This window comes from Sparassis crispa (genome assembly GCF_003851025.1).
Source record: "Sparassis crispa DNA, contig_000005F, whole genome shotgun sequence".
Taxonomy (NCBI): Eukaryota; Fungi; Basidiomycota; class Agaricomycetes; order Polyporales; family Sparassidaceae; genus Sparassis; species Sparassis crispa.
Window position 1 is genome coordinate 229,320 of NW_020939752.1, and position 11,115 is coordinate 240,434.

The window sequence follows — 11,115 nt, forward strand, 5'->3', positions numbered from 1 at the left end:
AGGGCTACCATCAACGGACTCTATCATGCGCGCGTATGCGCATTTGCCGTTAGGCAACTTCACCTATAGGTCCGCACTGACTATACTTCCATAGAGCACGTACGCGCGAACCGACACCAAAGAATCCATAGGACCACGGGATTTCTTTGCCTGATTAATCTAGTTAGCACGCAATGGTAGTACCAGAGCAACGTGTCTCGCAACGTGCCTTGCAGAAGTCGTACGTTTCCGTAGGCCTCCGCCTCTGTCTTCGCAAGTCGGCAGCCAGTGCCCTAATAACCAGAACATGGTCCATCCTCGTCGATGTATTCGGGCTCCTCAAAGGTGCTTTCCTGGAAGAGCTTGATGACCGGTGGAACGTCTAATGGATCCGCAAAAGGTCCGCCAGCGTTGTTTTCGGGCAAGGACGCAGGCAGGCACTATAGCATGCCATACTTGTGGCAATTTCTTGACACCACTGGCAGTCTGGATTGGACGCGTGAGCTTGATCGCAAAGGCAGCCGATTCCTGGATGAATGCGCCACCGCTCAGAGTCTTGGGCACAGGATGATAAGCGGGAGATAGAGAATTCGGATGCAACCATCACAAATAGAAGGGATGGCCAGTGTCGGACAATATCGACACCGTATGGAGATTCGGATCTCAGGAATTTTCTGATCCATTTTATGAAAGCTGTAAAGGCGTCCGTCCTGGTCACCTGGGCATCGATGATGGAAAAATTTGCAGAGAAATAAAGCTGATGCGTGTGTACTCAGTGACAAATCCGCGAGTATAGGTTCCATCGTGGTTGTTACATAAACGCAAAGAAAGCAGAAGAATACAGTATGATGGTCCTTGGAACTATAAGCGCCCGACAACTTTAAAGAAGCGCCCGGAGGTTGCAACCCAGAATAGAAGCTGTAGTATGCGCCACTCGCAACGGTGATCATCCACCGAAGTGGAGCCGATGAACAAGCTCCTTTTTGTGAACACTGTTCTTCGACCTCGCAATGATAAAACGACAGTGAGACTTACTGTCGTTTTGTCATTGCTTGGCGGTGTTCTTTGTAAGTAACAACTTACCACTGACATGTCTGAAGGGGACAACCGCAGTGTTGGCTGTGGCGCGCAGCATATTCCACGCCCATCCAGATAGTCGATGTGATTGATTCTGTTCCCGAGTTGTTACCCCTCCTATCGAGAGAACACAATGAGAGTGCCGTATAGTTATGTTTTTTTAAATTCGTGTTTGTTACTTGGTGTATTCTGACGTGGACTTTACCCGCCGCCTCTCATGACCAATGCAACGACCAGTGTCCATCCAGGAAGAACGATCTTTCCCGCTCATGCAGGAATCCGGAATCTCCTGGGTTAGTTCTCAATTAGGACGCTCTCCAATAGGACGCTCTCCAACGATCGAAGCCATGAAGTCTCGAATCCTCCCACCGGTAATGACGAAGATGACGAGAACGATCTATCTTCAGAGGCTCTCGCTGTGCAATTGGTTCACTCCAACACAAATTTACCTGTTCCACGCATTCGCAGAATTATTCCTGGTGGATACCGTTTCATTGTCGTCGATCACATTCACGGAACCCAGTCGACCACAGCGTGGCCCAATCTGTCGTCGTGGTCGAAGTACAAGGTGGCTTAGGCGATCAGGGGATACATCAGACAACTGCCGCATCCACAGCCCCTGTCGTCTGCCCGGTCCGCTAGGGCTGGGCCTAACACCTCAGCGTCACACCTTCGGACCACGGAGCAGAGACACTTTCCCCGACTATGCAAGGTTGCTTCGTTGTCAGAGTTCACGAACAAGATGCTCTCCACGACGATTCGCGTGGCCGAGCGTTATGGTCCACCGTTCACAGGTTCCCGTGCTCCCTTTGACAGCTCCGACCCCCTCGTTTTCACACACCACAACCTCAACATGCGCAACTTCCCCCTCGACCGCCTTGGAAAGGTCCGGTTGCTCAATTTCGGATGGCCTGGCTTTCACCCCCCAGTGTTCGAGTACTATGGGATGCGCCAGGCGGCGATCAACGATCGGTCACCGAAATCATGCATGTATTCTATCCCCTTCATGGCTGGTATCTACTTCAAAGAAAGACTGGTTGTATGATATTAGCGGCGTGATGGCAGCATACAGGTGAAGCCGTGCGAAGTTCCGACAGTCATGGCCCACGAGGAACACACATTCTAATGTTCAAAGTTTTCCTGGGTATGATTCCCTTCGACAAAGCTGCGGGAGCGGTGTACGTTAATGTGTACGTGCTAACTGCCGTGACTACCTGTACCTCTGATAAATGGATCTGCACGTAGATGTGCTCGCATCGTCGGTGCATGTAATTGCAGAGTGATTATCATGATTGTGTTATTACACGATATACCACGCAACTTGCACATCATCGGATGCAGTATCAGAGTATCAAATTTTCTATGGCAGCAACAGCACAGCAACAGCGAGAACAATACAACACTAGAGAAAATCTGAAAGCAAGAGACAAAGTACTTCACGCATCACGCTTGGTTATCAATGTCCTCATGATCGTGCTCGTGCTCGTGCTCGATCTTGTTATCTCCGTCGGATTCACCACACTGAATACTAGCATCGTCTTCACTCTCCTCAGACTCACTTTGCTCGGTTTCGTCTTCTTCCCCAGAGTTAACATTGAGGCCAATCAGCTCGTCAGACAGTCCATCGAAATAATCGAACCACCCTGGGCTCCTGTTGTCAAAGAATGCGAACAGATTCGTCCATGGAACACGTCGGCTCTTGCGGTCCTGAAGCCAGTCAGCGATCTCTTGCATGGTCACGCCCATTTCACGCAGAGCGCGAATTAACCTAGAATGCAAAGAAAGAAAGAAGCGAGTGTTAAGCAATGGTAGAGAGGCAAGGATTGAAGACTCACAGCGCCATCTCATTATCTACCTCCCATGAGATCCTCCCATTATCTATGTCTCTCAACGGTACCATGCCTGCGAAATCAACGAAAACGACTGGCTGTGCAGCACCCAGCTGGACGATCATGTTGTGTGATTTCACATCCCTCTGGATTATGCCGCACTGGAGGATGCTGTGAAGGCCCGATGCCATTGCGTCGGCCTACCCAGTAATCAGCGCTTGCGGCCATTTCGGTGCACGATAAAAGCACTCACGACTTCCAATTTCTCGTCTACACCGAGGTCGCGGAGGAAAATACCATATCCTGGGAGCCCTTCGACGAACTCCATAACATGAGCAAAAGCCTCTTCGCCATTAGGCAATTTCACCTGAGAGCTTATCGTAATTAACCAATGATATCTCCCCGATTGGTGTAAATTGACCTTGAAAAACCCATAAGACCATGGGACATCTTTCCCTAATCATTCCGGTCAACAATAGAAAGGTATGGTGATTGCATGACGCACCCTGCAGTGATTGCATGTTCCAGTAGGCCTCTGCTTCAGCCTTGGCGAACTGGAATCCAGTGCGCCACGTGCCCGAGTCGATGCCTCGTTCATTGAAAAACTCAGGCTCATTGAACATGCTCTCCTGGAAAATCTTGATGATGACGGGTGCATCGGGTGCATTCGCACACCCTGGGAGGACCGAATCAACAGGGCAAGCGACATTCAAGTTTGCTTGCCAAACTTGTGAACAGTTCGGTGACCCAGTCTGGATCGGGCGCGTCAGAGCGATGGTGATGACTGCTGATGCATGACTGAACTTAAAGGATTCGCTCTGCAACATCTCAGGCACGGTCCGATGGACAAGAGACAAAGATTCGGTGTTCATCCATGGAAAGTCCAACATGGGCCATCGTTCGATGATAGTAACCGAATATGGGAGGTCAGAAAGGATGTACCTCCTTCCGACGCGATAGTCTGCGGCCAGGCGATCCATGAATGTGTCATAAGCATCCATATCCTTCGGGTACTCTCCACGGAAAAAATCGTCATATGGCAAGCCAACAGTGGATGAACGTGGCAGCAGAGCTAACAGGGTGGGATCCATTTTTTTCTGTAGGTGGGATTGGAAAACACAAGCAGGTTCTGGAGTGCATGAGCTCACGCTGGGAGATGTGATTATATAGTTACAGAGCTAGCGCTTGTCGGGGTAAGCAAACTACCATAATTTCCTTTTTCGGTGAGTCCTGGAAAAACTGCATTGTGGCGCACGTACTATACCGAACGTTTGTTCTGTTGACAATTGCTGTCATGCACAACTGCCAGATCGATACCGGTTGTTATGACATCGATCTGCTTGTGGACTCTTTTCCTATGGATGGGAAACCCCCGTGGAGAATTTTTGCTCAACGTCGCCTTCTGATTCTGAAGTTATTGACGTTGGGAAAGCATAATGTATGATACGTAGGTCACGCTGTTCATAGTACCTGTGATGGTCACTGACCACGATTCTCGTCAGTGGAAGATGCGTGATAAGAAGCCCCTGATGTTACGCTCAGTATGTCCTTATGATGCACGAGGGCTCGCTATTTATTTTGACTCATCTGCGGCATGATTGACTATTCCGCTTTCTGTTATTGTTCATCCACTAGCCGGAAGGCACTGGGTGATAGTTTCGGACAATACAGCAACTGCGTGGTGGCGATTTCTGGAACGCCCGATATCAAATGATACGCATATGCCAGTGAGTCACGCATGCTGTCGCACTGGTAGATCCTAGATACGCTACCTTTTTTTCTCTAAAATTTGAATATCTTGTGGTGCTGAAAGGGGGATGCTCTGCAGCACTTATTAGGGCTTGTGCTGCTTATTACGCTATGCATATGGTCAGGCGGGCAAGTCATGTCGTCCATTCTGACGAAAGAAATTTCTCATTCAGCACTCTTCTGTGTGCGCTACGTTTATTGTGGCACAACGCCTGTACGCTTATCTCACGCTTATCTCGGCTACCTCACCTCTTGTCAACATGCTTCTTTTTTAGTGTGATGTAGCAAACTAGCCAACCAGCCTTCGATAGCAGAAGCATGTTGCCATGGCTTGAGATGCGTCACTCAAAAATACTGGCACTGCCTCTTTTACTCGTCTAAAAAAGGTCCAACATCTGTTCAGCATCTCCACAGTTCCTGTACTCCCCTTTATCTTCGCAAACACACATATCGATGTCCCGAACTACCCCCACTCGGTAGCTTGAGCATCTGTGGCGACACTTTCGTGGTCTCTGCTCCCAGGACAATACCATCGCCAGCTGCATTGACCAACTCACACAGGATGTCCGGACCGTTACATTCTTCAGCCCTGCTGAAGCATTGGTACTTCTATCGCTGCTCCCTGTCCGATTTGAAACTTTGCAAAATTTGAACCAATTTCTTGCCAAGTTCTCGCAGTCTACTCGGATTCGCTCAATGATGAACATCTCCATGTCGGCATCCCATTTCATGGAAGAACCTCTTGCCGACATGACGCAGTCAACGAAACAACGACGGTCCAAAAATAGTACTGTGTCGAATCGAGCATTTGCTCTCGATCCTATCATGTTTCGTGACCTGTTCGCCAGAAGTGCTGCTGGGAGGACCGCCCGCTCTGACTATGCTGACTACAAGACTGCTGTCGCTGGTTTAGATCAGGAAGCACCATTCTTTTTCCATCAAGAATCAGTCAGTTGCTATGCGGAGCTAGAAGGAGACGTTGCGTAAGTCTTATTGACAATCCTAAAACCAAGTGATTGAACCGTGTTCTGCAGAGATTTTTGGGTTGTCAACGTTCTCATCCCCGTTATCGTTGTCATGAACACCTTGTTGAGGTACAATTTCGAGAAAGGCCTTACGACAACGCTTTACCGTGTGGGCTTGAGAGGGCAAATGCCAGTCCGAAACGTGCACAAGAGTTCAAATGATCAATGTTAGTTTTTCTCGCAATTCACCGGCAAATAATTTACAAACTCAACCTCCTCCAGTGTTTGTTGCAGATCATGTATTGGTATTGCACAAACAACGCCGCAGTGGAGGATGGGACTCCGGCACACCATTGGTCATATTTGAGGAAAAGGTGCGATATGTATCAGATCTTACACTAAAAGACTTTGAGCTTTCCTAGCGTAGGTCGCAGGAACGGTTCGGCGACATTGGACCAACCTGAAGCACATGTGTGAAGGCAAATCTGTCGTGATCAGCCAGGGTTTCAACCCGGAGCCGGCCAAGATGATTCCCCAGGTCCGGAAGTGAGTTGAATTTCCATTCCATGTATTCTGAAGCGTATTTTGAACGTTAAACTAACACAGAGATGTTGCTCATAGGTATGTTTTCGGTTTGAAAACGGTATATGCCATTGTATCGGACGGGTTCGAATATGCGGCTATGGTGTGGGACCGCCCTCGTGGATGGAAGAGTGGCAAAAAGAACTCTTTTTGCGATGATTATACTCAACGGGGGCATGTTGAGATGAATTCGCATGGGGCCAAGCTTCATATAAGCTCTAACAATCCCGCCACCCTCAACACGGAGCCCCCCAGACAGATCCTGGGCTTCTTCTGCTGGTCGGCTCTGCGAGACCTTAACGCTCTTCCCTGAGGGAAAGGCACAGACCGAGACGTTAGTATTCGATTTCCCTGCAATGATGTCGTCGCTGGATGTGCATCTGCCCGTTCTATGTCTCGACTAATGTCTGCTTATATCTACTTACTATGAAATACGTTACCCCGAATGCAGTGTCTGCTCCAACTTTTGCACGCAGCTATCACTTGTAATAGACCCGCCTGGTCTATCTTCAACGAACTTTATCTATAGGCCTTATAGAAAACTAGGGCAACATAAGTAAATTCTTCGCCATGCAGCTGGCAGGATTCTTTCGGCATCTTCCGAACCTGCGAGTTGTTGGACTCCTCATCCTTGCTTTAACCGACCGCCACCATCCCATTGGTCTCAATCACGCAAGTGCGAACGAAATGGCTACAGAGGAGTGAGTTCTGAACACTGTATATCATTCACAACTCTCTAGAAGGCTCACTTCTGCAAGTGGCATACCGCAGGGTACGCTGTGGCGCATTGCGTACACCGTGCTCATCTGGGCAGTTGACGGGATCGATTTTACCTCTGAATTGCTATGGCCCAGGACAGAACAAGAGTTAGAGACTAAAGTGAGTACTATATACCTATCTGTATCACAGGTATAAAATGGAGGTACGTCTCAGCCATCCCGGTCCGACCATTGGAGTGACGACGAGATAATGCGTCGAAGAGTCAACAACGAATACAAGGAGAGATCGCATTATAACATGGGTGGCCATTCTATCAGACGAATATCTGAAGACGTGATCACGAAGAATATTTGGACCGATCCGGTCGTCAGAGTCCACGAAGAAAAGACGGATCCGCCTGCAGAGGCTCTTGCTCTGCAGTTGGTGGCATCCAGTACGACGATTCCCGTACCCTCCGTGCGCAGAGTGATCTTTCGTGATGGATGCAAATGCATAGTTATGGATTACATAGAGGGAACCTCACTGGCTTCATTGTGGCCGAATCTCTCCCTGTGGTCCAAGTTCAAAATCGCATGGACAATCCGACGCTACATCCAGCAGCTCCGGTGTATTCGCAGCCCCCGCTCGTTCATTCCTGGCCAACTTGGCCTTGGCATGAAACCTAAATTCTGTAGAGGAGCCGTCTTTGCATTACGCCATAGAGGCCCTTTTCCCGACTACGCTTCACTATCCACTTTCATGAACGGAAGGCTCGCCATGACCATTGATCTGTACGAGCGGCAATTTGCGACCTTCCATGGCTCTCGCGCACCATTTGACGACTCCGAGCCCCTCGTGTTCACACACCATGATCTTAGCATGCGCAATTTCCTCGTTGGGGCGGACGGGCGAATATGGTTGATCGATTTCAGCTTGTCTGGCTTCTACCCGCCATACTTCGAATATTTCGGGATGTGTTACACTGCGGTCGAGTCTCAATCTCCCAAGTCGTGGCGATATCTCATCCCTCTCATGGCCGGTCCCTATTTCTGGCAGCGAGAATGGTTAAAGCACAATAGGTTTGCACTGGCGTGGTATGAATAGAATTTTAGGGTGTGGGGATTTTGGTGGAAACTACATTATATATCCCGGGTTGCCTCGCGGTACGTCGTTGAGGTTCAGTGCCTTATGTTAAACAGTCTCACGATGTGTACGAGTTCCTCGTCATGTCTTATGTAGCTATAGCAACATGTTCTACTCCACATAAAGCTTTCGCGGACCGTTCGGGTGAGCTCAGCACTATTGCGAGAGGATGCGGGCCAGAAGAGCTTTGCAACCCTGCCACATTTTTCTCAGTGACGATACAAGATCCCCAGCTGTCGAACATTCATGCAAATAGGACATTTTGATTTCATGCGGGAATGACTGTGTTTGTGTTCGGTTCATACGTCAAGTACTGTTAGTAGGTGCGACTTAGTTCCCCGTTGAGATAAGTATTTGACCAGGTGTAATCCCGGCCTGCAGCTCTGTTTCCACCAGATGCTAAACATTTGTAGCGTTGCTCGTTGGCGACATTCGACAAGATCTTCCAAAATACCGTGTATCAACGAAGGCTCGGGCAACAACTGCACGTGTGCAAGATTTTCTCTTTGAACTCTCTGGACTGCACGGCACGTCTGTTGCTCTTTCCCCTCACTCTGCTAGCGGACTTCTAATTTCGAGCAGGACAATTGAAATGTGTCAATGTCCATCTTTGGGAACTTTGGATGGTTCCGTTTTGCCCATGACGTCGACTCACATTACATTCATATCTCGATGGTCAACAATCGTTTATTCCGCGGTGTCGAGAGGTGCGATTGAGGCGCTTGAAGCTTCCAAATATAGACATCCCAATTTGGGCTGATGGTGTGCTCAGTGGTCATCAGATGCTTCGTCGGGGATGCGGCACTACCTTCTGCTTGGTAATCATCTCTAGTGTGCCATCAGCGTTCAGAATATAAGTACTTGTCCGGAATATGGGATCAGCGTCCGGTCCTGCGTTCTTTCAAAAAAGCTCAAGGCCCTCCGGATGGCGTCGATCAAAAGCGCGCGGACCTTGGAAGATACCTCAGAAACCGCGCCTGCGGAGCCCAAGGTGCCTCGTCGGGATTTTGAGGAGCAGAAGTCCGACGCAGACACCCGCACGGTCTCCGCCGAACAGGACAGCTTCCCGGAACCACCTACACCTTCGCCGCCTGGCTGGGATGGTGTTGACGGCGGGCCTCTCGGATGGGTGCAGGTAGTCGGTTCGTTCTTCCTATTCTTCAGCTCATGGTGCGTGGATCAATGGAGACTTGCAAGCATGCACGCACAGCTGACACCGGCACCAGGGGGATCGCCAACACCTTCGGGGTGTACCAGACGTTCTACGAGGAGGATATGCTCCGTACCACCTCGCCGTCGACGATAGCATGGGTGGGATCGCTGCAAGGCTTCCTGATGATGGTGATTGGCATCCTCACTGGTCCTATCTTCGATATGGGCTATAGTCGGGCCCTGGTCTGGGTCGGAACTTTCATGGTCGTCTTCGGGATGATGATGACGAGCATCGCGAAGAAGTACTGGCAGATACTTCTCGCGCAGGGTGTTTGCGTTGGGCTAGGTGCTGGCTGCTTGTTCATTCCTAGCGTCGCTATCATCGCGACGTATTTTGTGAAGAGGCGGTCTTTCGCAACTGGCGTGGCCGCGAGCGGCAGCAGCATCGGTGAGTTTCTGTCGTTCAGTACATATCACAGCTTCTGATGGAGAAACAGGCGGTGTCATATTTCCTATCGTATTTCACCAACTGCAGCCGCGTATTGGGTTCGGATGGGCAACGCGCGTCATCGCGTTCATCTCACTGGGTACTCTGTCGATTTCTCTCGCTGTGTCACGTCAGCGTACTGTCTCGCAGTCGAGGCGAAAGCTCTTTGACCCTACCGCCTTCAAGGATGTTCCCTTCATCCTATACACTGCCGCGATGTTCTTCGCATTCATGGCGATGTACACCCCCTTCTATTACATCAGTGCCTTCGCATTGGGCAGGACGGGTGCAGACGTCACTCTGCAGTTCTACTTCCTCCCGATCATCAATGCCGCCTCGACATTCGGACGGATATTTCCGAACTTCCTCGCCGACCTCACGGGACCGCTGAACATGCTCATCCCCTGCTGCTTCGCGACGGGCGTGCTCGCACTCTCATGGATCTCGGTACACAGCGTGGGTGGGCTGGCCACGTTTGCAGTACTCTACGGGTTTTTCTCTGGCGCGTTCGTCAGCCTGCCGTCGCCGACGCTCGCATCGCTCTCGCCAGACCTCAAGAAGATCGGCACGCGCATGGGCATGATGTTCGGGATCACCGCAATTGGGCTCCTCATCGGCACGCCCATCGCAGGCACACTGATCGACCTCGAGACGGCGCAGTTCGTACACGCGCAGATATTCTGCGGTGTCGTCTTGCTTAGCACTGTCGTTCTCCTCGTCGGCACGCGGATCGTGTCCGCCGGGCCTAAGCTGTGGGTGAAGGCGTAGGCTTTGGCTTCATGCGCCCAGAGTCAGATATATCAAAGTGTCCATGATCCACCGAGGTGAGGGCTGTGTTACATCGGTCGCCGTTCAATCTTCCTCTTGCAACATAGAGTCTGAATCCGTGTTCCAGACCGACTCTGAGTCCCTGTCCGAGTCCGCCTCCACGTTGTATCTAGTGTCCGACTCCTCGGTGAAGATTTCAAACATTCCGGAGATTGTGTCGTGTAGTACTTGAACAGATTCACAAACAGTGCGCCCTTGTACGGTCTTCCAGCCAGGCCCCGATGTCAGCCATTGAAACAGCAAGATTGCGGGGGGAAGGGGCAACCCCATAACATCAAAATGAATATTCATTGACAGCCCAGGCATAATTGTACGGATAGCGAAGTAGTCGAGGCACAGACGTTGAAACCACCATAGCGATATCTCCCTCGAGGGCTTCGACGCCCAGACCGGTCAAAAGCCGCATGAATGCGAAATCGATGAACACAATGGGGCACGGCAAACGACCATGTTGTGACAGGAAACGTCTGTTTGCACGACACCGCATTTGGTGATATTGTAGAGACAGGATGCCATCGCATCCACCATGGAAGCCGTGAGTAAGCGTGCAACAATGAAAGGCTCAGAGCGCTCTAGTGATCAGATTTCTTGCCTAGGCCAAGTATGGAAAGTCATCTTCTATCCT

At 50.3% G+C, this 11,115-nt stretch overlaps 4 protein-coding genes across 4 annotated transcripts; 3 read left to right on the forward strand and 1 right to left on the reverse strand.

The window, feature by feature from the left end:
* Window positions 1–1,798: 1,798 nt before the first annotated feature.
* SCP_0600890 (hypothetical protein) lies at window positions 1,799–2,101 on the forward strand (the record flags this gene model as incomplete). Its single annotated transcript, XM_027759223.1, has 1 exon — window positions 1,799–2,101. The coding sequence occupies one exon, from the start codon at window positions 1,799–1,801 to the stop codon at window positions 2,099–2,101; it is 303 nt and encodes a 100-aa protein (XP_027615024.1).
* Window positions 2,102–2,499: 398 nt separating this feature from the next.
* On the reverse strand, window positions 2,500–3,976 carry SCP_0600900 (hypothetical protein; the record flags this gene model as incomplete). The annotated part of the gene is made up of 5 exons (XM_027759224.1): window positions 2,500–2,824; window positions 2,892–3,085; window positions 3,139–3,252; window positions 3,307–3,341; window positions 3,391–3,976. The coding sequence occupies 5 exons, from the start codon at window positions 3,974–3,976 to the stop codon at window positions 2,500–2,502; spliced, it is 1,254 nt and encodes a 417-aa protein (XP_027615025.1).
* Window positions 3,977–6,868: 2,892 nt separating this feature from the next.
* Window positions 6,869–7,559, forward strand: SCP_0600910 (hypothetical protein; the record flags this gene model as incomplete). The annotated part of the gene is made up of 4 exons (XM_027759225.1): window positions 6,869–6,882; window positions 6,940–7,060; window positions 7,115–7,357; window positions 7,413–7,559. The coding sequence occupies 4 exons, from the start codon at window positions 6,869–6,871 to the stop codon at window positions 7,557–7,559; spliced, it is 525 nt and encodes a 174-aa protein (XP_027615026.1).
* A 1,389-nt stretch (window positions 7,560–8,948) lies between these two features.
* Window positions 8,949–10,430, forward strand: SCP_0600920 (Aspyridones efflux protein; the record flags this gene model as incomplete). The annotated part of the gene is made up of 3 exons (XM_027759226.1): window positions 8,949–9,193; window positions 9,250–9,623; window positions 9,673–10,430. 3 exons carry the CDS (start codon window positions 8,949–8,951, stop codon window positions 10,428–10,430), a joined length of 1,377 nt encoding a protein of 458 aa, XP_027615027.1.
* Window positions 10,431–11,115: the final 685 nt, after the last annotated feature.